At 45.3% G+C, this 26,849-nt stretch overlaps 4 protein-coding genes and 1 pseudogene across 5 annotated transcripts; 2 read left to right on the top strand and 3 right to left on the bottom strand.

Moving 5' to 3' along the window:
* Positions 1 to 401: 401 nt before the first annotated feature.
* On the bottom strand, positions 402 to 4,506 carry LOC112895936 (F-box protein SKP2A-like). The gene is made up of 5 exons (XM_025963948.1): positions 4,364 to 4,506; positions 2,632 to 2,957; positions 1,397 to 1,745; positions 1,188 to 1,329; positions 402 to 1,067 (listed from the first exon to the last, which is right to left on the bottom strand). The coding sequence occupies exons 2-5, from the start codon at positions 2,889 to 2,891 to the stop codon at positions 682 to 684; spliced, it is 1,137 nt and encodes a 378-aa protein (XP_025819733.1). The 5' UTR covers positions 2,892 to 2,957; positions 4,364 to 4,506; the 3' UTR covers positions 402 to 681.
* A 3,552-nt stretch (positions 4,507 to 8,058) lies between these two features.
* Positions 8,059 to 13,032, bottom strand: LOC112895987 (probable serine/threonine-protein kinase At1g01540). 2 transcript variants are annotated; one of them, XM_025964021.1, is made up of 10 exons: positions 12,139 to 13,029; positions 11,036 to 11,172; positions 10,745 to 10,842; positions 10,285 to 10,628; positions 9,628 to 10,032; positions 9,381 to 9,541; positions 9,222 to 9,295; positions 8,974 to 9,118; positions 8,732 to 8,881; positions 8,059 to 8,644 (listed from the first exon to the last, which is right to left on the bottom strand). In XM_025964021.1, exons 1-10 carry the CDS (start codon positions 12,590 to 12,592, stop codon positions 8,567 to 8,569), a joined length of 2,046 nt encoding a protein of 681 aa, XP_025819806.1. In that variant the 5' UTR covers positions 12,593 to 13,029; the 3' UTR covers positions 8,059 to 8,566. The 2 variants fall into 2 exon arrangements, 1 of the variants encoding a protein (XP_025819806.1); XR_003229310.1 differs by having other exon boundaries at positions 8,624 to 8,644; positions 8,732 to 8,898; positions 12,139 to 13,032.
* Positions 13,033 to 13,980: 948 nt separating this feature from the next.
* Positions 13,981 to 17,032, bottom strand: LOC112895986 (annotated as a pseudogene).
* A 269-nt stretch (positions 17,033 to 17,301) lies between these two features.
* Positions 17,302 to 19,658, top strand: LOC112894800. Its single transcript, XM_025962614.1, has 3 exons — positions 17,302 to 17,662; positions 19,103 to 19,246; positions 19,378 to 19,658. The coding sequence occupies exons 1-3, from the start codon at positions 17,468 to 17,470 to the stop codon at positions 19,519 to 19,521; spliced, it is 483 nt and encodes a 160-aa protein (XP_025818399.1). The 5' UTR covers positions 17,302 to 17,467; the 3' UTR covers positions 19,522 to 19,658.
* A 2,515-nt stretch (positions 19,659 to 22,173) lies between these two features.
* LOC112893066 (probable magnesium transporter NIPA4) lies at positions 22,174 to 26,790 on the top strand. Its single transcript, XM_025960223.1, has 9 exons — positions 22,174 to 22,715; positions 23,448 to 23,504; positions 23,590 to 23,680; positions 23,771 to 23,931; positions 24,034 to 24,161; positions 24,266 to 24,403; positions 25,017 to 25,109; positions 26,152 to 26,257; positions 26,333 to 26,790. Exons 1-9 carry the CDS (start codon positions 22,535 to 22,537, stop codon positions 26,479 to 26,481), a joined length of 1,104 nt encoding a protein of 367 aa, XP_025816008.1. The 5' UTR covers positions 22,174 to 22,534; the 3' UTR covers positions 26,482 to 26,790.
* Positions 26,791 to 26,849: the final 59 nt, after the last annotated feature.

Here is a 26,849-nt window from a genome sequence, read left to right as displayed (position 1 = left end):
TCCGTTCCCTGGGGTGCCGGGGTCAGCGTCCGCCGGCTCCGGCGTGCATGACACTTGTTCGCGCGCCGCCGCGGAGCGCATCGCGGGGTCGTCGCATCATCCACCTCCTCTGGTCACAGCCAACGCATTTGGATGCCTGCTATCTCTGCAATTTACTATCTACACAAGAGCTCTTCTGTTGGGTTGCAGAGGAATTGCAAGCATGGCACCTGAATGCAAACCTTAGCCCAAATGCGCACTCAGGCAGCAGTCAGGAAGGAATGGTTTCGCCGTGGCCTGCGTCAGAGACTCGCAGGGTCTCGGTATCACGTCCGCGAAGGAACGCGTCATCACGAAGCGATCGCATGATTTTGGCATCAGAGACCACGAGCCTCTCCACAGAGGCCGGAAAACAAACATCGTTGCCCACGAGCGAGCAGATCTCAAAAGCAAAGACCACATGTACAGAGCACAGTCCATAATTTTGCAGACAAGAAGCTCGGCCCCGTCGCTTCTACAGCCCAAGTTCTGGGTGCCCAACACCAACACACACATCTCCAACGCGCACACAAGTACCAACTACCCAGCTCAAGCACTCCTAGATTCTAATACAACAGACGGCTCTCCTCACCGCTCCACAATCACGCGCCAAACCACGCCGCAGATCCGACGCTACGTCTCCTGTGGCCTGATCCACGGATTTCAGTAGGCATGGTTGGAGAGGATGGCTCGCCCAGCGCGGTGCGGGTGGAGCGCGCAGGCGCAGTGCACGGAGGTGAGGCTGAGGCACCCGCTGATATTGAGCGAGTGCCGCTCCGGGCACGTGTGCAGCGCCGGGAAAGAGTCACACACCGCCTGCACCGCCGGCGGGGTCAGTGCCGTGCACTGGCTGATGTTCAGGCTCGCCAGGCCGTCCCGATCCTTGCTGCCGCCACCGCTCTGCGCCGCGTCCCAGCCCCGGCCCTGGCTCCTCACGCAGCCGTTCGCCGCCAGCGAGTACATGGCGCGGTCCGTGATGTTCTGGCAGTAGTACAACCCCAGGGACCGTAGGTGAGGGCAGCCGTTCGCCAGCGCAACCACACTCTCATCTGCAAACAGATCAAGCAAGAGTCTAAGTTTCAGGCCAACAGCCCCTGATAATATTTGGCCACGCAACAAAGTTCCGCACGAATTCAAATCGAACAGAATAGACATCGAAGAAATATTACCTGTTATGAGAACACAGCCACACAAGTCCACAGCCCTGAGTTCAGGGCACCCTGACGCCAAGCTGGTCACTCCCTTGTCAGTGATGCTATCGCACCAGCCCAGGTTCAACGATTGCAGCTGGCCGCAGTTACAGGCGATGGCCTGCAGCGTCAAAATAGCAGAGTCTCAATACAAGCCCAGGAAAACAATGCTGCAGCAACGGAAGTACCTGAAGTGCTCTGTCAGACGCTGCCCTCACACACCCGCACAGATTCAGACATTTGAGGCTCTTGCACTGGCTACTGAGGAACACTAAAGCCGCGTCGCTGAAATTGGAGCACCCGCTGATGTTGAGCCTTGTGAGGTTCAGGCACCCATGGGCCAGAGCGTACAAGGACCGGTCACTAAGCCTAAAGCTTCTGCTGAGATCCAGCTCGCGCAGATCATGACAGTGGTTTGCCACGGCCTCAGCACCGCTGTCTTCAAGCTGAGGCTTGATCTGCCGTAGAGATAGAACTTGCAGCTTTGTGAATTTGTGAGCCAGTGATATCACTAAGTCATTCATGTGATCTCGGCACCTGAAAATGACACTTTCTTTTGTCAACGAACAATTTTCCTTCCAAGACATCATTCAAAAAAAAGGTGGTCATCTAGGAAGTGTAATGAAGTAGTAATAATCCAATACTCTATTTGCGTAGCAAAACAAAAACTGTAGCACATAAAATGAAACAAGCTAAGCACAATATCATCCAAAATTTGTATAACTCTAGGTCGCTTTTGTTATGCCAGAAGAACAGTTGCACAACATTCCTTTCAAATGGCGAAAGCTATGTGAATCAAAATCCATGAAACAATGAACTAAAATTGGCGCTTCAAACTTCAAAGTGCTCTAAATGATCCACAGGGGCTATTGTACTGTGCTTTGGTCGCAAAAAGTGCCCATATAATGGAAAACAGGAAATCAGGAATTGTTTAAACAAGTTGTAAAACTATGTACTGTGTATCAGCATTTATGGATTCATTTTTCACGTTTCTCTATATAACATAGTCAACTACATTCCAAACAAAACGGAACATGGAATTCTCATGTTTGGAGTGGACCCTCATAGCTAGAGCATCATATGGTTGAGTGTATATGTCATATGGTTGCACAGGAGCAGCAACAGTATTTGTGCCAAACAACAAAAATTAAAACAAGAACAAAAAGATTTGATGCACAGCGAGATCTCCTAAAAAATCAATACAGATTATGAAATTAACAAAGTTCTGCTGCAATAAAACATTATGAACATTTTCAGGTTTTAAACATCCGGGAAACTGAAGACAGCTGAACAACTAATCGGCAACTACTGCATCCAAAATCCATGGTACAGGAACATCTCAATTCTTAAATTGAGATATTTGATTCCGAAGATAAGAGATGTCAAACTTAAACGGACATGTCTGAAAGGAAATTTTTCTTACCATGAGAGTGAAAGATTTGCAACTCCCCAACCTAATGCATCGCGCCACCCTGTGCATACACCGGAAGCAACGATGACCATCCTGTCATCTCCAACTATTGACATAATCCGCAGGAGCAGCTCCATGGGAAGGTCTTTCCAATCTGTTAAGCTGGTTTCAGTGCCACCATTCTGAGCCTGCCTAATCTCGACACCACCAGAAACCATAAGAGTATCAAACGAATTGCTCAATTCTCCGCTCAGTGGCTTCATACTATCCATAATTTAGCCCCCCAAAGATAATTTGCAGAGCTGATCCTTCTTTGAGAATTGAAAGGCAACCTACACCTGCAATCATAACAACACTGATTATTAAGAGACCTGGTGACCTACCCTGAACTTGTCATAGAACATTTACAAGCTAAGAAGATTGCGCGTAGCGGCAATTAGAAGTAAATTAGTACTAGATGCTTGCACAAGAACTGGTACAAGATGCAGTATGCAGAGATCATAGTAAAATTAAGTCTGATCTGGAACAGTACTTCAATGATAAGATGACAGTATTTCGCTTATACCTACTAAACAAACCAAGCTAAACCAAAAGGGAATAACATTAACACGCAGGTACAAGCTTGCACGAGTAGGAAATGACCAAGGATCTAAACATCGATTACTCAATAACCGAGATCTTCAGGAGAGCACTTCTGAAATTTCGTAAAACTAAAAGAAGCAAACTTTAGGGCCTGTTTGGTAGAGCTCCAACTGATCCTGATTCTCTAACAGAAATGATTCTGTGGCTGAAAGTGATTCTCTGGCATAAACTCTTAAAATTATGGAGAATCACCTCACAGAATCAGGAGAAGCTATTTTTTCCAGCTCTCAGCCTCTTAGTTCATTTATTTTTTTCAGCTCTCAGCCTCTTAGTTCATTTCAGAGAATCACTCCACAGAATCAGCAGCATTCTCTCTGAAAAACTGTTTGGCACAGCTATTGCTGGATTCAACGGAGAATCAACTCTGGGAGCCCTGCCAAACGCGCCCTTATTATAAATAGCTGTACATAGGATGCCAATCTTCGGGTGGAGATCTCCTAACACCCACAGGAAGCGCACAAAGAGTGTGTTCGTTGCAATCAGCGACCGTTCAGTCTAAGATGGGTTCGCTCTGAAGCCCATTGAAAGCAAGTCTGAAACGCATCAAGCTAAAATGTAGAAGAAACGGCAAGTGTAAGGCAGCACGGAATATGAAAGGTGCCGAACCTTCCTTTCGGCAAGGTACCGAAATTTTCGGCAAAAACATGGGAGGCGTGCTTTGCAACGCAAAGTTCTAACAAACCAAAATAGCAAGCCAAGGTTCGGATGATTCGAGCCTGGGAAGAGCAAATCTGTCACAGCCATCGATAAATCCCAAATCCCTGGTGGCAAATCCGGTGCAGATAGCATCCGCTCAGCACACAGGGACCCACTGCAAGTATCCGGGTGAAAGGAATATCCAGGAAAACAACTCCAAATCCCCCAGCGTTGAAGACTTGGAGTAGCTTTCGCGCACAGACAGCCACAGAAAAGACCACGATGCTACGGGTAAAAAGGGCCATGGATGGATTCAACCAGGAGCCCAGAAAGCCATGAAAAAACTAGCTCAGAAGGCGATCTCAGTATCAGGTGCAGAGCAGGCAACGAATCGCAAAACAGAACCAAGCGATCCCCATTTTTTCGCAGTAGAGAGAGAGGGAGGCGAGCTTGCTTTTCTGCTCACCTAGTCCGAGGATCGAAGAAAGCAGTGGAGAGCCTAAATCTCCTCCCCCAAATCGCGACGGAGAAGGGTCGCGAAGAAGATACTTTTAAGTCGCAGTTATGAACTGGCGACTGCCTTGGGACGGGGCACGGCGGGGGGTTCTAATAGCAGGCGGAGGCGGCCGGCGGGTTACGTGGCGGGCGGCCGGCGGGGCCGGGGCCGGGCACGTGTGCGGTGGCGTCGAGAAGGCGACGGCTGGGGGGGGGCCGGTAATTTTACGTTTACACCCCTCGTTTCGTGTTCTCCGGATGCGGGGACGGGAAAACGTGAGGAGCGCGCGGTCCGGTCCCGTCTCCCGCCGCCGCAGCCGGAAGGAAGGAAACGTCTGGAAGGGCTCGCTCGGTTGCTCCGCGGGCTTGCCGTTGGTTTCCAAGGGGGCGGGCTTGGGGCCCAGGCTCGAAATGGCGAAGGGCCGGGCCGTGTATGGGCTGGACTGGTTTGTGTTTCTGTGATGACAGCCGGAGCATCTGAAATCGTAGATAGCTGATACGAACAATTTGATATTTCGTTTTTACTTCACGGCGCCTTCAATGGACTATTTTTATGGTATTAAATGTTTAACCTGTATATCCCAATTGAGCCTCGAATTACCACTATGTTTCTAATCTAGCATCAAAAACTTTGATACTCATATATTATATGCCTCTTTTCCCATCACGCCATTTAAATTGACACATGATGTCCTTGTTATCAGATGCAGTATGTTTCAAATTTGCAAGGTAATGTAGGGCTATTCTGTGTAGAACGATTAGTTTGACCTTTTTATCGGGCATATCCTGATCACACATGCATCATCTCTGTCATTATTTTGAAGGTTATTTTTATAGAATCTTGTAAACCCCTTATTTTTACAGGGCAGCTAGAGCCTGCTCCTCAAAACGTCCCATCTGATGTTTCTCTCCCTAGCCCTTATCCTACCCTTTATCCTGATCGAGCTCGTGTCATCGTTATCTCTGTTACGTAATTCTTCAAAACACACACCTGTAATTGTACAGCCAAAATGTCCAGATAACCTAAAGCGGAGGCCATCCGAAGAGCCGTCTAAATTCAATGAACTGCGACCAGACTGCAATCTTTCTAAGCTAGCGTTAAAAACTTTGATACTCACATATTATATGCCTCTTTTCTCATCATGACATTTAAATTGACACATGATATCCTTGTTACCAGATGTATGTTTCAAATTTGCAAGGTAATGTAGGGCTATTCTTTGAAATGTTTCGTTTGACCTTTTTATCGGCCATATCCTCATCACACAAGTATCATCCCTGTCACTATTTTTATTTTTATAGAATCTCAACACGTATGCCTCGTAAACATTTTTTACAGGGTAACTAGAGTTTGCTCCTTAAAACGTCCCATCTGATGTTTCTCTCCCTACCTCTTATCTTGTTCGAGCTCGGTATCATCGTTATCACTGTTACGTAATTCTTCAAAACACGCACCTGTAATTATACAGCTAAAATGTCCAGAAAACCTAAAGCGGAGGCCATCCGAAGAGCCGTCTAAATTCAATGAACGGAGACCAGACTGCATGAGGCCAATCATACCTTGGGTTGATTGATTGATCGCTTGATCCAAAAAGACACCGGCAGTTCTATCCTGCTCCCTAGTGGCCACTGTCACTCGCCACTCACTGGCCACTGCCTCAACTAATTGGTCAGCATGTCCTTGCCAATCAGAACTATTCCAAAAAGATTGTCAGAAAAACTTATTTAAACAGGTCGGATTTTGGTTGCAAATGCTCGTCGTTTTGATCATTTACAGGATAACATTTCCAACTAACAGCAAAAAGCATATTATTGCCTGATTAGTCGGTGTTAAAGGCGACGTTAGGGAGAGGACTGAAGAGAATAAAAAATTTAAAAGAAAGTAATTTCACTGACAAGCCGAGTCCATTATGTATTGCGCTGATACCTCCGGATCGAAACACAGCCGCGAAATGGGATCACAAAAAGTTTACATGCTACTGCCAGCGCACTTGTCTTCTGCACTGGCTATGCATGAACCTAGCCACAAACCTAGCCTAGATTGGCTTTCACTAGCAGGCAGCAGCTCGATCTCAAAAAGGCTGGACAGGCAAGAACGTACAAAGCCAACGTGCTGATGATAAAAAATAAGATCACCAGCATCGCAGAAAAACAGTAAATTAGTGAAGCAAATTGCATGACATCTTTTCATGCGAGATGAGACGCCAGCATGCCTCCCCTCGCGGTCTTTGTTCGTTTGAAAAATAAAAAAAAATAGAGAAAAAAGGTGCAGTCTTTGAGTATGTATTGCTCAAGGGGCAAGAATTATTGGCTGGACTATCAATCTGTAAACTATAAAAGCTGCCCGTATTTTTTTTAGATAATAATGGGAGAAACTTTCGGTTTCTGCATTGCGAGATGCACACGGCCTAAGGGCGCCGTATATAGTTGCTGCCTCCGTTTTCTTCTTAGAACTTAGTGAGTACTGAGTAGTAGTTGGTAGAATCTTCTAAGAAAGCCTGAGATAATAACCAGGAAACACACGGCCTGTTCCCATATGTTGCTTACTAATTACCTGCATTCCGAACCAGCGGTTCTCTCTTATCTTTATCGTAACCAGCGGCGGGATGGTTTATCTTCCGGCGTCATCCAGCGATTTGACTTGTTTGGACGCCCTAGCCGTCAACCGTGTCTAGCTGATTTCCTTACAAAACACGTCCAGTTTACAGATGGATAATATAACTCATTCATTCTCTCAAGAGCGATACAACAGCAATTAAATGGAAGGATACTGACTGCATTACTCCAGAACATCTTGGTCAATTATCTATTATACGACACATGCCATCAAAAGGTAGCATTTTACCCCAGGACATGTCAATTATCAAGAACAGGGTGATCAGAGACTTGCGCTGTCAGCAATTTTTGTTTGATCCCAGATGACAGGTTTGATATTAGCTAGATGCGTTTCAGACCCACTGACTGCACTTGTTTGTCGACTTCTTTTTGTTAAAAAAAATCAGAGGTTCTTCTTTTTGTTAAAAAAAAAACAGAGGTTCAGGTGTGTCACAGTTACCTTCTATGTTCAACCTTAGCAGGATTCTTTATAATTGTTTTTCTTTCAGGGAAAAAGAGTGATTCCTTGTAAGCACTAAAGCTCTGGCAAAGCATGAGCCTTACTCATCTTTGTTCTTTAGATTCCACGCCTGAAAATAGTTTAACTGAACTCAGCTTCAACTTCACACAACCAATAAAATTCAGTTTTGCAAGGTTTCCCAGTAGTGAAGACAAGCCCCTTTTCTTGTACATAGACTGAGACCGCTACTATGCTTTACAGGTTCTTCAATGGCGGTATGCGCAAAGCATGCTTTCTTTTCCAGTCAGAAAGCATCTGATCCCCTCCAAACCCAAATCGCCGGAACAGTTTGGCCGGCTAATGATGGTCAAGAATTCTCAGGCTTTCCTCTCAACAGAATGATGGTTCCATTGCCAACTTGCAGGGGCGGGGAAAAGGACGGCAGATAGCAACCCACATGCCTATTCGTTGCTTTTAAGCATGATTGGAGGACCCCATAACTTTCATCAGCTCAATTTTGGTAGAAACTCGATAAATTGAGGTCATAAAAAAGTGCCAGGATGATTCAATGTAGATAATCAGGAAAATTTTCGGCCCTTGAACTCTGTAGCTTACATGCAGCAAAAATATTGCATTCTGAGTCATAAGCATCACTCGATCTGCTAATACATGTTGAAGAGCTGAGCAGTGTCATGAATCAGTGTACTCTATCAACCTAGTTGACAAGGCAGCTCAACGAAAAGGTCACCACACAACCCAGCTCACTCATCTTTCACATCCTGAAGTCCCCAATTCTTCAGCAGCTAGAAAAGGTACCCAGTGACAGTACACGAAAGGACAACACTCCGTGAAGATGACATTTCATTTACAGAGATAAGAAAGGAGAAACAAAAAGGGGCGCAGTAATTCCCCAGGTACACACAGTTATATTGGTGGAAGAAGCAAACAAAATAAGGGTGGAGAAATGGAAGAGGCAAACGAGAGCGAGAAGCCAGAAAGTGTTACAATGTCACCAAGGAGAATGTGAATATCGATTTGAGTTTACTTAATCCTGGTGGCAATGCGGGACATATACTTCAGCAGTCAGCTCACGCCACAAAATCACCTTCTACTGCTAGATCACTTCATGAAATGTGGGATGAATTGTCGTGACAGATCCCTGATATGCTCATTTTCTGTCTCAATAAGGCTAACAACCTGCTTGCCCAGAGACAAAAGTGAACTTGCAGTAGCATTCTAAGCTAGTATCAATCGAGATTTTAGAATAATATCAGAAAAACTCACCTCTCCCATCGAAGGCCGCTGCTCTGGGTTTGCCCTGACACAAAGATATGCAGCTCTGGCTAGCTGATACAACCCATATGCATCATATGTATCTTTGATGCGCTCATCAATTAGTTCGTGAGCTGCAAGGTTCACAACCAATGGCTCCGCCTGAAAAATTTTAAGGTCTTGGAAATTGAATTGTGCAGATGTACTGTAAGCACGCAAACTGAAGTATAAGCAGAATTCACTAAGAAGAGTACCCATTGCAGTATATGTGTGCTCTGCCCTTCATATTCATCAAGCACCTTTCGACCAGATATCAGCTGGAAAAGAACAATCCCAAAGGCGTAGACATCTGTTCTGACAGAAACCATGCCATATTGAGCATACTCAGGCGCCAAGTATCTGATGGACATGATAAGAAATCACTGGCAATGTCAGAAAAACAGGGTATCATAGAATGGAAGAACTAGTTGATAACTGCGCCGAAATTAGAGTTTGTCCAGACCCTGATTGACCCAGAATCCTTGTCTCGATGGAATCACTGGCAGCCTTCCATTTTGCAAGACCAAAGTCGCCAAGCTGTGAAAGGCATAACTTCTATAATAAGAATGCAGAAGACGTTTGCATCTCCACATGTGCCGGTAAGTAACCTATTCCATCTTACCATTGGAACAAAGTCATGTGTCAACAGTACATTGCTGGGGCGCAAATCCCGATGAATGATTGGACCCGCACGACACTCCTCATGTAGAAACCGCAGCCCTTTTGCAATACCGATAGCAATAGCATGCCTCTTGTGCCACTCTAGTAAGCTTGCCGACTTGTCTGTTTCCACCAAGTAATAAGAGCAGAAGTCAGCATGCCAACATCACAATATGAATTCCTTTTAAGTGTATCAACTGAACACATACCAAATAAATGCCACTCAAGGGAATTGTTGCATATATACTCGTACACCAAGATGTTGTAACTTTCTTTACAGCAGTAACCAAGCAACATGACGATATTCCGGTGCCGGGCAAAACTGAGAACTTGCACCTCCGAGAAGAACTCTGTATAGCCCTGTGTGCTTGCTTCTTTGCGCACCTTGGCTGCAATGGCCTGACCATCCTTGAGCTGGCCCTTGTACACATGTCCAAATCCACCCTCGCCCAGCAAATTCTCATTTGAGAAGTCCGATGTTGCAGCTTGAATCTCTGAGAACGGAAATTTCATGGATTCCTTTATGTAAAGAACTGATTTTAGACCACAGCCAATACACAAAACCGGCCTCTCCGATGAATCATATTGGGCGGTCATTTGTTCTTCATATTTTCCTGGAAGGATCACAAGACCACACACCGTATCACTGCATATGGTATAATACATGGCCATATAACATCAAATAAATGGTAGCTGCCAGCAAACTGCAGTTATTCTTTTTAATATTAAGAAAATATTAAATAAATCATGATTTCCACGTGCATTAGTTGCCATGACCACAAGGACTGCCGGTAGTTTTGTCTTCTATCTGCATTGTCTGCTGTAAAAAAAATTGGTTATGGTTTAGTGAAGAAACCTTAGCTTACCATTAGACAGTGATTGGGTATCATCGATTGTGAGAGACATGCCACTGAAGTATGGCATACTGCATGCATCCATGCTGGAGGTCTCGTGGATACCATGGTTGCTTAGAGAGGCAAAGTAGCTTACAGGCGATGACATGTTTGGCACTCTGTGAGTAGCACTTGGTGTCTCAGAACTCAGGTCTATAGTGACCGCGAAACGTTGCAGGTCCTTCACTTCAGCTGTGCTTTTGCTTGATGGGTTCGACCATATTGGCTTCAAGGTCTGCACTTGTAAGTGATCCTGAAATGCCGCAACTTTGCAAACTATGTGCTTTTCTAAGTGCCTGAAATCTCTCCTGAAGTGCCTGTAAAATTTATTCTAAATTCAATATTACCTCAAGTACCCATAAGATGTGCGCACTAAAACTTTCGTTCAGGGTAGAATGTCATAGAGAGTTTGAATAAGAAATGATGCACAAACCTATCTAGGACAACCCAAGCAGCTTTGCTGGAATTTACTTCATGTATAATGACAATCTTTGCAGGTGCTCCAGGGGTTACCTTGAGGGTCACAGTAATCTGATACAAAATTTCGAGTTTCAGAATGTAACAAGTATTTCAAGGATGCTAGTGTAACTAGTAAATCACTTTGTTATTCAGATTTCAAACAGAAAAGTGATTGCATGGGGACTAGGGAAAAAAATAGGCATGTTTATATTTCCTATTGAAGAATCATATCTCTGTATGGAATAGATAGCTAAAGGTATTTTACCCCAACTTTGCGGAACGCCTCTGCAAGTTGGTGAAGCTTATTTTTGTAGATTTCAGCTATTTTCGCCACCTGATCACCTAGGTATCTGTCGCTTGTCCCCGAAAAAGATTCAGTACATGGTTTGGCTTGGTAGCCCACTAAACACACAAAGAATAAATAAAATGATTAGTTTTCCAGTCAAACAATATTTATTTTAGTGTATCTGTAGTATTCAAAGAGAGCATTGGCTTACTATTGCAAATTTAAAGTATATTTTTTTCTTCTCAACAAATGTACATACCACGAAGGACACACTAAATTCCCATTTGGGGATAGCCCATGACAGTTATTCAATCATTGAAATTCCTTGTTAGATCACTCTAGAAAAGCAGAAAGGCTATCATACTGCTGTACGTTTTTCTGAAAAGCAACACTGGTGTACATTCAATGTACTAGGATTCTAAGCTTGAAATGAGAAATAGTGAATGTAACAATGTCCATATGCTCATATGAAACTATATGTTCTGAAATGCAACATGGATTTCAGAATTTTGTTAAACAAGCACACATTTTTTGTTACTTTCTTTTATTTATTTCATAGATTGTTGCCTTCATTGCATCATGTGACGATACCATAAGTGAAGCATGTCTTATGTCATGTAGACTACTGTATTCAATTTTCCTCCAAGAAAAAAATATACTCCTATTTCATTGGCGATTCTCAAAGCCACAGTGTTTTCCTCGACTGAATGCCAATGAACAGCATTATCAATTATCTATCAGAGCTGAAAATCGTGAACAGAAGAACCAAAAGACAATAGACAACCCACCGCACAGGCAGCACAGCCATGCCACGCTATCGTCTAGCAGCCATGCATGCTTGCAGTCTCATTTTACAAATACAGAGTTTCCTATTTATCTCCGCTATAACTTTTTGATGACATTTTTTTTTTCAATGCAGAACGGGCAAATTCCAAAAGGGCAAAGGAACACTTGGATGGGGCAAATCAACTATCACTATCGCATTTTTATTTTGTAAATTACATGTATCTAAACTAAGACTAGATTGGTATGTGTCAAGTAGTAAAAGTAGGGGCAATATCTAAGGGGGTGGGCATCCTTACTCGGATGGGTGATGGAGTAGAGTACGCCGAGCACGAGCAGCGAGTCCCCGGCGCGGAGTATGTCGCCTCGGTCGACCAACCCCCTGAGCGCCGTCCTGATCTCGTCATCCCGGTGGTCCCGCGTGGCATCCAGCGCCACCACTACCATCTGCGGCGGCGGCAGCGGCGACGACAGGGCCTTGGAAGGCGTCATGGCCCCGCCTTGAGGGGTGGCGTAGGCCGCCCCCGACGACGCGGGGGTGGGCTGGTCGTCCCCCGCGCCGATGATGGAGGACATCGACATGGGCGAGCCGAGCGGGGTGCTGAAAGGACTCCTCCACCGCCGCCGCCGCTTCTGCCGATGTGAGCCCCTCCTGCTGCCGCCGCAGCCATCGTGGCCGCCCGGGAGCGCGGTTATGAAGGCCTCGAGACGCCTACGCGCCGCGTAGTATATTCGGGAGATTGCAGCGTACATTCGATCCCTGCCGCCGGCGCGGGGGGCATCTCGAAGGCGCCAGGGCGGAATATATGGTCGGCTCCCATCGCCATTGGTGGCGGTACCGAGGCGGAGGCGGCGAATCGCGGAAGCTTGCGGTTGTCGCGGCGCGCGGCGGGCGCCTGGGCGGCAGCGCCGGCGGTGGCAGCGAGAAAGCCGAGGGCATTAGATTTCCGCAAGCGGAGGACAAACCGTTTGCGAACTCGTTCTACTGATTACTGAATATGCAGTGACACTTTGATTCCTAGAAAAATGATTCCTCCAAAAGTGGTGACACTTCCTTTCTCGCAGGGGCAAGGAGAGCAGCACCTTGGCGGCTAATTCTATGCAGGTTTCTCCCCCAAGTGGCCGAGTCCACAACCAAAGCCTCTCTATACCGGAGTAAGGAAACAAATTTGCCGAAATTTTCAAAAAAAAGAGAACGTTTGACGAAGTTTGGCGAGATTTCAAAATATCATTTGAATTTTGTTCAAATACACTAGCAGCGCAGGATTGGTAAGGTGCTCAAATCTTTCAGTTATTTTGGAAGGCAAATGTGCATTGGGCTTGAATCGAGCTTGATTTTTCACTAGACCAACGACAGTTAAAATCTGAGCGGAAGATCCCCAAGGCGACATGCATTGTGAAGTCTGGAACTCGTCAGTCTCATGCGAGGCAATGCGTATTCAGCTCTGGAAGAATCGCTAAACATATCTTCATTGTGCGTCTCACCCGTTTCGTCATTTTGGTTCGGACCTTTCTCCAGTCAGGGGTTCTTGTTAATTAGTACCCTTCTTTCTGGAATAATCTGAACTTACCTGTGATATATCATACATTCATACCATGTGAATGAGGTCATTGATGACCCAGAATCAGCTGCATGCCTGCATTATTTGGCATGACAGACATGCTTCTTATCCGTTCAGAATAAAACATACGGTTATATTGCATAAAGCACCCATGCTGCCATGCACTCGCAAGGCGAAGAATTTGCTCTTTGAGACCGTACCATATGCTTTTGGGATGAGGGTCGCTGCTAGCTAGCTCACCCAAGCCTCAAAGGAACCAAGACATTTGCAACATGTGCTCAAATGCTCATATACAAGTAAATCGGTCAAAAGGCAATAGAGTAGCAGCAGCACTAAGCATTCAAATAAACAGAGCCCAGCTTTTCTTTTGCGCAGATTACGAGCGTCTCTGGTTCGTAAAAAAGAAAAAAGGAAGAAGATTAGGCGTCTTCTTCTGTCAGCCTGTTGAGAGGGAACATAAATGGCATTATGTAAAGGTCCAATGACAGTAGGGTTCGTTCACAGATCTCACATCCCGAACTCAGAAATTCATCAATAGCCGTATAGGTGCGTCGTATAAAAGCTAAAGCCAAAAAACACTGGTGCATAACCCCCTCCATAATATGGCATTTCATTAAAAACTAAGGAAAAACTAAAAATGAACTAGTCATTCTCAAATACACACCATCATATGGACTAAGCAAATTGAAGAGTTCCACGAGAAGGGAGGGAGGGGAAAGATGCAAAGAAGTGCAATGATTCCACCATCTATAATGGGAATTCTGTCTTGAGCTTCAATAGTGAGCTCACAACACTTGATTCGCCTTTGATTACAACATCAGTTGTAAAATGAGGGATGAAATGTCAAGACATCCCGGATGTGTTCATTTTTTATATTTTTTGAAACGTTTGATGTGCTCATTTTCTACCTCGATAAGACGGACAACCTGTCCACAAAGAGAGAAAGAGATACGGTGATTATAAACTTATTATTGCTATTACATGTGTTGAGTTTACCAAACCAACCTCTCCCATAGAAGGACGTTGCTCTGGATTTGCCCTGACACAAAGATAGGCAGCTCTGGCTAGATGATACAACCCATAAGCATCATATGTATCTTTGATGCGGTCATCTACCAGTTCATTAAGTGCGAGGGTCTTAATCAACGGCTCCGCCTGAAAACAAATTCCAGTTGGTACTGATGTGTTTGTAACCTTGTAAGTGTATTGACAAAACAGTAAGCATAATTCTTTAGAAGGAATACCCATTGCAATATATGTGTGCACCGTCCATTGTGTTCATCAAGCACCTTGCGACCGGATATCAGCTGGAAAAGAAGAATCCCAAAGGCAAAAACATCTGTTTTGACAGAAGCTATGCCATATTGAGCATACTCAGGCGCCCAGTATCTGATGGACATGACAAAAAAATGCTTACTTTGTCAGAAGAACAGCTCATAATAAAATTGAATGATGAGCCAATAACGTTGAAAGAATTTGGTATTGTGCAGACCCTGATTGCCCCAGAATCATTGTCTTTGTGGAATCATTGCAAGCCTTGCATTTTGCAAAACCAAAGTCCCCAAGCTGTGAAAGATAAAACATATACCATCAGAATGCAGAAGGCCTTTGCATCTTTACGTGTTAGACAGTATTAGAAAGTAGGGGGTTCTAGACTCTCCAGCTTACCATAGGTACAAAGTCATGTGTCAACAGTACATTGCTTGGTTGCAAATCCAGATGAATGATTGGACCAGCGCGGCACTCCTCATGTAGGAAGCGCAGGCCTTTTGCTATACCTATGGCAATTGCATGCCTCTTGTGCCACTCTAGTAAGCTTGCGGACTGATCTGTTTCACCAAGTAACAATAGCAAACTAATTAATCTGCACCATCTTCTCAGTATGTATTGAATATGCATATCAACTGAACAACGCACCAAATAAGTGCTACTCCAGGGAATTGTTGCATATGTGCTCATACACCAAGATGTTATAGGTCTCTTGGCAGCAATAGCCAAGCAGTCCAACAATATTTCGGTGCCGGGCAAAGCTGAGTACTTGCACATCAGTAACGAACTCGGCATAGCCTCTAAGCTTGCTTCCTTGCGCAGCTTGGCTGCAATGAGCTCACCATTGTTCAGCTGGCCCTTGTACACATGCCCAAAACCACCCTCACCCAGCAAGTACTCAAATCAGAAGTTGCAGATTGAATCTCCGAGAATGGGAATTTAATGTATTCCTTGATGTAAATAACTGATTTTAGCCCGCAATCAAAACACAAAACTGGCCTTTCTGATGTATCGTATTGTTGGGTCATGTTTGCTTCAATGCATTCCCCTATAAAGATCACAAGAGCACACGTAGGATGGCCAATGTAACATTTAACTATTGGGAGGTACCAGCAAAGTTTGCAGCTATTTTCAACTTAGTAAAGGACTCCATGTTCATGCCCGCAAAAAAAAAAGGTCCTCCATGTTCCTGAATTCAGCCGTGCATGAATTACCTGAAAAGACTCTATGTTCTCTAAGCACTACAGGGCAGAAACAATTTCCTATCATCTAGTATCATGTACTGTGCCCCGAGTCAACATTCAGCAATGCACACAGTTAACTAGCATTCGCATTTCCGATTTCCGAAATGCACGGATCTGATCCACCTAGCACAGTAGCAAGAGAAGAATGCATACCCGTGTCTGCTAGTGCTAGGCTGCCTTGGGGGGAGGCCTGGTCGTCACCCGCCCCAATGTTGCAGTACATCGATATGGGCATGCTGGTGCTGTTGCTCCCGTTGCTCCGCCGCGGAACTCTTCTCGGCTGCTCCCATCATGGCTGCCCGGGAGCGAGGCTATTAAGGCCTCGAGACCGCAGTATATCCGGGAGTGCTGGGGGCATCTTGGAGGCTCCGGGAGCGGATACATCGCTCGCTCCGATCGCCAATGAGTTGGGCAGGATGGGAGGACCGAGACGGTGGCGGCGCGGAAGCTTCCGGCCGGATTGCCGGCGGCGGAGGCGGCGGGCAACAAAAGCTGAGGATTGCCGCGTAATTACCTCTTTGTGCTCCGACTCGCGGATTTTTCTCCCATGAGCCGTGGCGATGCGAAGCCCGGGCGCGAAATCATTTCTGGGCCGGATCCGGGATCGGCCCAACCCCTGCAGCAGTTTTCTAACAAGGCCGGCCTATCTGATGAACAACAAAAAGCAACTCGTCTTCTTCCTCGCAACTCCTTTCCCCTCTCTACAGTAAAAAGGGCGAGCCGAGGGTGATTTCCATTCCGGCGCCAAATCCGCCGGGTCCTCTCCGTCGGAGGCGGCTCTCGTCAGCGCTGGAGGTGGTGTGGACCTGCGGAATTGGTGGCTGGTGTACATACCCTACTCTACTAGGCTTGGATTAGGTAGGTTAGGGTTAGGTTTGACCATGCCGACACTGCGGCGTGGTCTCGTCTTCCTGTGTTGCCGCGGCTCCATCGTGCGAAGGCGGAGAGGTTGACGCCATGTCGAGTCTTGGCGTGGGCTCCTTCAATATCTTCGGCGGTTTGCCCGACATCGCTGCTTAAGAGTACGGTGAAGGATATATATGTATGCATGGCTAGCATCGAAGGTTAAACTTAAAGACAATGTATTTTAGATAAATAAAAAGATACATAAATGCAACTATACACATTACGTAGCTATCAGGTATCAATTGAATTACGTTTTCCCTCCGTTCCAAATTATATATTATTTTAAATTTCTAGTAGATATATATTTTTTATTATATGTTTAGATGTACGCTATATCTAGATAGATAATAAAAATTATATATCTGTAAAAATGAAAACGATCTATTATTAAAAACTGAAGGAGTATCAACGAAATTATTAGGTGCCGTATATTAGGTAGCACCAAGTCTGCCGGAAGCCCAATAAGCTCACGCAGGCGGCAGAACCAGGTCGTGATTCGCGAATAAGCCAGCGTGGCCCACGTTAGGCTCTAGTTCCTGGTGAGCATACCCTAGCCTCTCTCTCTATATGTGTGCTACTAGCCACGCTTCACCTTTACACAATCGGCATCGTCAGCCTAGCTATTCCACACATATAGAGGCCGGAGCATGCCCGAGCAGCAGGAAGCCCACCGGAGCAAAGACGGCGAGGTCGAGCTGGGGGCGATGACGACGGAGTGGCAGCTGGAACCGGGCGTCGCCAGCAAGCTGTTCGACGTCTTCACCGTCGCCGGCCTCCGCGTCGACGCCATCGAGCCCGGCCGCGCCATGGTCTGCTCTTTCACGGTGCCGCCGCGCCTTACGGTAAGTATATAGGGGGTCCCTGTTACTATAAAGCCTGCTGAGTGTCTCTTGGTTGAGGAGAGACTTTATTTACTGCATGACTTGGCACGTTGCGGTGGTGAAGTCTCTTTAAAGTGAAGCTACCTGAGGAGTTGAGGGTTCCTCCTCCACCATTTCAGATTCCAATAAATAACTTTACATTGACCTTATATATATATAGGAATTTCACAACGATATATGCTTAGTGCTTCGGGGAAAACAAAACAAGCGCAGCACCTAGCTTCACTACCACCGGCATTCATACCTTAATTTTACACGGACTACATGATCACTAGTGCCACTTTTAGTAGTAACAGTAATAAAGATGACGGCTATGATGGTGGTGATATGAAGATAATAATAGTAACAATAGAAATAATATTTTTTCTATAAATATAAGGCTTATATGTCAAAACAATATTTTTCCCAAGAATGTAACGTAGTTACATAGCTCAAGAGGAGAAAGAGTTGCAACAGGCAACTTCAAGCTTAAGACCTGAACCAGCTAGAGGGCTTATATATCTGAACGATACTCCATCATGGAGAGGGAGTACCGTGTTAGCTTATTAGCTGAATGCTTTCATACCAGGAGAGATCCATAGAAACACTACTCACCTATCAAGGGTTGTTTGGTTCTAGGGACGAAACTTTAGTTCCTATCATATTGAATGTTTGATTACTAATTAGAAATATTAAATATAAACTAATTATAAAATTAATTGTACAGATGGAGGCTAATTCACGAGACGAATCTATTAAACTTAATCAATCCATCATTAGCACGTATTTACTGTAGCACCATATTGGCAAATTATGAACTAATTAGACTTAATACATTCGTCTCGCAAATTAGCCTCCATCTGTGCAATTAGTTTGATAATTAGTCTATATTTAATACTTCTGATTAGTAACCAAACATTTGATATGACGGTGACTAAATTTTAGTCCCTGCAATTGTCTACATGCACGGGATCGGAAACTTCAATTATACGGGAAAGAATCTCTGGGTACTCTGCATTTTTAATAGGATCGTTGAGGTTTTAAGAGCGTCGGTTTCAATTCAGCACTGCGGCTGTACTAGTATATTTATTAACTAATCCCCAGAGGACGACGACAGCGACATTATATATATCCCATGTGAAATTTTAGCTGGTAGTACATTATAAAAGAGTTATATGACAATATGTATGGCCCATGCTGGACTTATTTGACTTCATTGTCCATATTTGGCTTCCAAATTTCAACCTTACATCAAGACTTTTTTCCAACAATGATTGGGCCTAGACATTGATAGATTAATGATTTTAGTTGGCTAGTAGCTAGAAAGTTTATTGTCTGTCTAGACAAACATTGTATGATTAATGCGCCTCCGATCCGCATTACATTTGACATGATGCCTTCATATGCCCAATCCGAACCAAGGACGCGAGCAAGCGCATGCATGGAGGGGCCTTGGCGTCTCTGGTGGACCTGGTCGGGTCGGCCGTGTTCTTCGCCGGCGGCTCGCCGGCGACGGGGGTGTCCCTGGAGATCACCATCTCGTACCTGAACGCGGCCCGTGCAAACGTGCGTGAGGATAATGAAGATCCACACCTTAATTATATTGACAGTGCCTGGTCGATTTGATCCATCCATCAATCAAAACTGTTTATTAACAATAATGCACGCCGTGGTCCCCGGCCTGTGGGCGGGTGCAGGAGGAGATCGAGATCGACGCGAGGGTCCTGGGCATCGGCGCGACGACGGGGTGCGTGACGGTGGAGGTCAGGAGGAAGGCCACCGGCGAGGTGGTCGCGCACGGCCGGCACACCAAGTACCTCGCCGTCTCCAGCAAGCTGTGATGGGTCGATCGATCGGGATGGGTATGATGGAGCGCGCGCAGCTCGCTTGCATACATTCCTCGTGCAAATGGTCACGGTCCAGACACTTACTATTTATTATCTCTCGATCGATCGAGCAATCTTCTGTTTCCTCTCCACCTGCTCTCGTGTCGCCGTAGCGTCCATGTCCACTGGTTCTCTTTAATTGCGCACGGGTACCGCGCGGAATGTCGCGCGCGACGACACACGGATGGTAGCTAGTCTGCGTGCAGCTTGATTTTGAAGTACTAGCTGGCGCCCGTAGCCATTTAATTTGTTGAAAATTCCCAAGCACGTACGTGTGTGTACCGTGCGCCGGCATCGTGCTAGCCGGCGCTCAACGCTCGTAGCCATTTGTTGTTACAAGCTGCGTGGTTCACCTGTCGGCGTCGTGTCGCCGTGCCCTCTAGTCGCAACGTACTGGCGGAGCAGGTCCGGAATCTTTTCGTACTGACCAGTTTAGGCGTGTCAACCTTGCACGCTGCTTGATGGGAGAGGCAAAAACAAGTCCCGCGATAACATTTGGAAGATTGTACAAAACACTGTCTAATGTAAAATAATATGTACTAGGATGATGCAAGCACGGTGGATGCAATCGTGTTAAACACTACTACCTTTGAAGATCAGTCTCTTTGCCTGGCAAATCTTTATGGATCTTGGAATGTTGGCGCAGACGCAGGCTAGATGGTCAGATACACCCTCACCCTTTCCAAGTGCTAGAATCTTTCAAGCAAGGTCTGCCATGCTCCTTTTCTCTACGGAAATCGTCATCTTGATGAGCTGGAGCATCTGGACCGCCAGAAATAATCTTATCTTCAATGCAAGAAGGGTTTCAAGTATTGAAACTGTATATATAGTTCCTGTTCTGAATTTGCAATGGCTTCACTTTTTTGTAAATGAGTAAACAGCTCTTGTAACTTTTTATTTTTTTAATATAGTATATAATAAGTACGGGATCAATCCCCTCCTATTTTTTCTTAAAAATCTTTATGGGCAGGATTCAATTAATCTGCTGAGAGCATAAAAAGGAACTGGCTGGGAGGATTAGAATGCAAGCTATACGTGGCCGCCCAGGAACTACTTCTTTTTTAGAGGCCCACTGGCCCAGGAACAAACAGATCGTATCGTTTATTTCCCACCGTTTGGGCCATGCTTACGTACATCTTGATAAGCGCTCATGGGCTTTAGGAGCTCAATGGGCTGACCAACAGCAAACTTCTAAATAGATCGTATTCGTCGCGGACGAAAGAACTTGTGGCCTTAAAACCATACTTCAGCTCGAGTCCTATACAACTTGCGGAAAGACGAGGCATGTCTGTCAGATCGCAGAGTAGACATGAGCAGATTTGGCCCAGACTGGAACTCGGGTTTCATCGAGTTTTTTTGAAAAAGGAATAAAAAATAATTAAATTCGAAAAAGGGTGTCGATTGGCAAAATTTCGGAAAATGGGTACCTCCCGCTCTATCAACGGGCAGGAGGCGTGGGGCTGGGGACCTCCCGTCCATCAACGAGCGGGAGGTCCCAAAATTATTTCTAGGCCCCTCCCGACGGCCTCTTCACGAATAAAAATTTTTTCTTATTCACGAAGAGACTCCTGACGCGGGCGCTGGGGCATCCCGCCCGCCCAACGGGGGAGGTCTGCCCATAGACTGCGGAGAGGCATCCCGCCCGTTGGGCGGGCGGGAGGTTCTATATAAGTTAGGCACCAGCCACGTGGTTCGCTGAGGGGCCGCGGGAACGGAGGAATTGGCCCGGTCTCCAACGAGTAATCACTGGGCTGTGGAGTGCGGTATACTCAATGACACGTGGGTCCGTACTGGAACAGCCTGTGCGTCCTGCTAACCCAGGCTGCTTTCCGATTACTTTATCTATATTTCCTCTGCTAATTAATTCTAAAAAATTCCACGCGTGATCGAGCGGGACCCACGTACGAACCGCATGGCGATGCAGAAAGGTCCATGACGGAGAAGTAGTGCAGCCTGGGTTACAAATACACATAATTTATTTTTAATGGCCTGATGTATCGTACTATCGTAATATTTGGACTCTAGTTGTAAAACGTTATCGCTTAACTATCTTCATATGAGTTTTAGATACCGTAATCTTCCTCGTAAAATTGAACTAAATTTAAAATTTATGTATACAAAAGAGTATGGCGAATAAATCCTATACTTGAAAAAAATATGAATTTTAAATAGTTTGTAAAACATAAATTCTAACAAAAAATAACAAAAAATAAGCGAGGTGGGCACCTCCCGCCCATTGGGCGGGCGGGATGTCTCAGGGGTCTCTTCGCGAATAAGAAACAGCCCTCGGGAGGGGTCTGGAAATAATTTTTGGACCCCCCGCCCGTTGAATGGGCGGGAGGTCCCCAGCCCCACGCCTCCCGCCCGTTGATCGGGCGGGAGTACCCATTTTCCGAAATTTTGCCAATCGGCACCTTTTTCGAATTTAATTATTTTTTATCCTTTTCAGAAAAAAAAACTCGGGTTTCATCACCCGGCCGGCCCAAACTGAGCTAGCCGCACTCGCGGCGCACGTGAAATTTCTAGCTGCCGTTTACCAGGCGAATTCACCGACGCTCGTTGCCTCGATGCCAAGCAAGCCTCGAGTCCGGAGCCAACTCCACCTAGCTAGCTAGCCACCCACCCAGAGTCCCCACCGAAATATCCGCGCAGCGTGGACTCGCGCACCACTCCATTCCATTTCTCCCCTCCTCTTCGCCTCCTCCGCCTCGCCGGCGTCGCGGCCGCCGCCGACCCCCCGTCTCCTACCCCGCTCGATTCCTCCTCCCCTTCCCGCCCACGCAGCCCCCACCACCGCCGAATGCGGGACCCTCGCCGTTGGTGACCGAAACCTGTCGAGTTAGTTGAGCTAGCGCCGGCCGGACCCCGGATCTCGCATGCGCCGCCGCCGCCGTCGCGCGATCTAGCGGCTGCGCGCTGCCCGCGGGAGGGTAGGGCTTCTGGGGCCTGGTGCGATCTGGCGGCGGATATGGCTACGGAGGCGTCCACCTCCGCGGCGGTCTCGGGGGGCGGGAGCTGGGTGGAGGGGATGTCCGCGGACAACATCAAGGGGCTGGTGCTCGCGCTCTCATCCAGCTTCTTCATCGGGGCCAGCTTCATCGTCAAGAAGAAGGGGCTCAAGAAGGCCGGCGCCTCCGGAGTCCGCGCAGGTGAGTTGATTCCGTTCCTGACTTCCTTCACATCGATCGACACATTGCACTGCCTCGTAGATCCTATTGGCCGAGCTGTCTGCTGCTGCTCTTCTGGTTTGGTCTTTGACACGCTGTGTGAGCGTGCAGAGGGCCTCGAGGCTGGGTTTCCGATTGTGCGTGGATCTCCGTTCCCGTGGAATGCGGCGGTGCGTGCTCCGGATCTGTGTTTAGGGTTACGATTAGGGGGAGGGAGTGTGTGCCGGAAATTAGTTTGGCTGTTGCAATAAATTGCGATGGCTAGGGAGTTGACCTGAATCTATGTGGATCATGTGCAAGTAGCATTCAGCTCGTGCGGGGTTCAACACTCGTATGGGAGGTTATATTCATGGTGTCATAATGATGCATTGTCTTTTGCTTATTTTCCTTATGCCATGCACTTGCTAGTTGAACAGTTTGGTTAGTAACTGTTTCTCATTCACTGATCACGTAGATTCTAGATGCACTCCAGTCCGTGTAGGTTGGACTAGAGCGGGATGCGCTTTTCTTAACATGGTGGAACAATGGTCATCAGTTGGCTTGACTTTTGAGAGGTTATTGTTTGACTGCAAATATGTGGCTGTAGATGTAGGCCATGCAGTGTTTCTGAAGATTTGGTCTCTCCCTTTTAATGCTGTTCAGTTACATGATTTTACTAGAAGAAAATGTCTTCTCTTACTGGTGGGCTTTGTTAATATTGGCGGTTAATTGCAGGTGTTGGTGGTTACTCTTACTTGTATGAACCATTGTGGTGGGCTGGAATGATTACAAGTAGGTCTACCTCTTGTGTAAGTAGGCCTTTATGTTGTAGTGCTCAGTAATGTAATATTGATGATGTCTAGTCTTTATTTTCCAGTGATTGTTGGAGAAGTGGCTAACTTCGCAGCATATGCTTTTGCTCCTGCTATCCTAGTCACACCACTTGGTGCACTTAGCATCATCATTAGGTAAGAAGTAGATTTCGTACTGCCCTCTTGCTGTTTATTATTCCAAAATTCCTTCTGCTCTTTCTTCATTCTAACATGGTTCTCTCACAGTGCTGTTCTTGCAGACATTATGTTGAAGGAGAAGCTACATATATTTGGTATACTTGGGTGTGTTCTTTGTGTTGTCGGTTCAACAACTATTGTACTCCATGCCCCTCAGGAGCGTGCAATTGAATCTGTAGCAGAAGTGTGGGATCTTGCTACTGAACCAGGTGCCCTCCTCTCTTACCCAGTTAGTTGTTATCAAATATTAGTTACACCACTTTGGTATATTATCTCAGTAAGAACTAATGTCATAAGTTTGGGTCTTGCAGCCTTTCTATCTTATGCTGCTATCGTTCTTGCTGCAACTTTTGTGCTCATATACTATTTTATCCCACAATATGGTCAGACACACATCATGGTCTATATTGGTGTTTGTTCACTTGTAGGATCGCTGTCGGTATGTGTTTCACACTTTTGCTTGGCAGTAGTTCTATAGATATGATTCTTTTAAGTAATTATGTTTTAATTTTCTTTCCTTTTTCTCTGTGCTGTCTTTGGCAGGTCATGAGTGTGAAAGCGCTTGGGATAGCCTTGAAACTGACCTTTTCCGGAATGAACCAGCTAATTTATCCACAAACATGGTTGTTCACTATTGTTGTCGTTGCATGTATAGTAACACAAATGAACTATCTGAACAAGGTAATAGCGATTTTTCTATTTTTGATGAAATGGTTCAGTTGTGCATAGCGAATTCAATACACATTGGTTGTTACTTTTGCGCCACATGCTTTTTATGTTTCGCATGGAAGTGGCACTTTGCGAGTAGGATATGCCTATGTTTCTTGAGAGCTCCAGTTGGTTTTGCGGGCTAGTGTCCATCTTTTTATCTTTTTACATGAACCATAATGGCTTGTGGATTTGATGCATATTTCAAATTTACCAGACATGTCTCATTGTACAGTTTGGTACTTTGGTGCCTTGTTGATCTCCTACTGCCTATTGTCGTTCTTCCTTGAGTTTTAGATCAGAAAATTGTTGTGATTTGTCCAGACATTTTTATTCTATAATGTGCTTATTTGGTGTTAAAGTGCGTCTATATGATATCTAGTGTTGTGACTCCAGGACATGCACGATTACTAGTGTCTTCCATATGCCATAATGGATAGTAGCATGCTATTGTGATTAACATATCTCAGCACTTGGTCCTGCTTTCATTAAATTCTGGCTTGGTACTTTTGTTCTTTGCTACTATATGAGGAAACATCATAATTGTTATAAACTTAATAAGTATAGTTTTTCACCTTTTTTGCAGGCTCTTGACACTTTCAATACAGCAGTTGTATCACCGATATATTATACGATGTTTACATCGCTGACCATTTTGGCTAGCGTGATAATGTTCAAGGTAATGAACTTTGGGCAATATTCAATGCGTTGTGTTTGTTAGCCTACATTTTCTAATCTGCTAGTTGTTTGACATGTAATGAATCAATGAAATACTGGTTGCCCAGAATGTAAATATAAAGGGAATAGCTTCTAATAGTTAGTACCTAGACATTCTAAAGGAATATCCTCTCTTTGAGTGACTCACCTTATTGAACCAATGTTAGATTGTCCTATTCAAACCCTATCCATTTATTTGCACTACTTCTCAAATTTTATACATAACATTTTCAAGTGGCATCACTGTGTTTGTGTGTAAGTTAGAAAATCACAAGGGCGGGTAGAAAAAAAGAAAGAATTGGTAATTCTTTTAGCACTTCGACAGCTTCTTATAAATGCCAAGAAAGAATTGGTAATTCTTTTAACACTTCGACAGTTTCTTATAAATGCCTCCTGTACTTCTATTGTTGTATTACATACTGGGCCTTGGTTTCTTTTCCCTCCTTGAGGCTTCCATCACAGTAATACTGCAGACCATGCTGAAACACTTTGCTGCTTGTTGTAACATGAACTGGCAAAGCTTGTAATTTTTTTAATTGCTGGGAGGAGCTTCTGTGCCCTCCTAAAAGACAAAAATGCTCAGATTGATAATCTTTACGCTTAACATCAGTTTACATTCTAGAAGAGTGCAGAAATTCTCTTTGTCCGGTAGGATTTCACTGATACTCCTACTTGGTCATGATGGCCGAAATGGTGGGTGATGAAAATACGTAAGTGGCAGCTGGAGAAATAGAGAGATTAGGATGTGATGGATGAATGCATCATATGCATGTTCTCAGATACTATGTGCTACTGTAATATTCAAATTAGCATGGTCCTGACAGATTGATGGCGAGATCTTTTAGTTTTTGACACAAAATAATGTCCTCCTAGAATGACCATCTAGTTTTGTTGTCATGTAGGCTGATTAAGCTGTTGATAGGCAATGCTTCATGAATCATTTAGTCATGTACATAGGAGAAATTCACAACATTGTTATTGACAACCATTTTACTTACATGCAGGATTGGGATCGTCAGAATCCAACTCAGATTGTAACGGAGATGTGCGGTTTCGTTACCATCCTTTCTGGGACGTTTCTTCTTCACAAGACGAAAGATCTGGTTGATGGTACGATTTCATACTCATCTTTTGAACTATGCAAAATGGTCAAATCTATTATGACGATTCACTCTGCCATCATAGGTCTCCCACCAACTCTACCTGTCCGAATATCAAAACATGCGGATGAAGATGACTATGCTGCTGAAGGGATTCCTCTTAGATCTGCCGCGGAAGGCATCCCACTCAGGTCACCAAGGGCAGCAGAATCATTTCGATCAACGTCGTTATAACACTAGATGATTTTGCGGTAGCCATGCGCAGCCATGGGAAGCAAAATCATTTTGATCAATGGTGCTATAACACTTGATAGTTGGGGCGGTCGTGCTCAGCCATTCTTTCATTTTATACACCTTTGTAGATTGTACCTTAGGCTTCAAAAAGGTAAAAGGGGGCCACTCCCCTTGTAATTTTTGAGACACCGGTGTAGAGTAGTATTGGGGAACCTCTGTTATACCTCTCGAGATGCCCAGAATGGGCTTAGATCCATTTTTTGGATATACGTCACGGTGATCAATACAAGGCCGTTCTCAACTGTTGTATTCTTTGGATAGAAAATTAGAAATATAGGAAAAGAATCTGAAGAAGGCATGTTGCTAAT

The sequence above is a fragment of the Panicum hallii genome, chromosome 5 (genome assembly GCF_002211085.1).
Source record: "Panicum hallii strain FIL2 chromosome 5, PHallii_v3.1, whole genome shotgun sequence".
NCBI lineage: Eukaryota > Viridiplantae > Streptophyta > Magnoliopsida > Poales > Poaceae > Panicum > Panicum hallii.
Note: the sequence above shows the minus strand (reverse complement) of the source record. Positions and strands in the feature narration are given on the sequence as shown.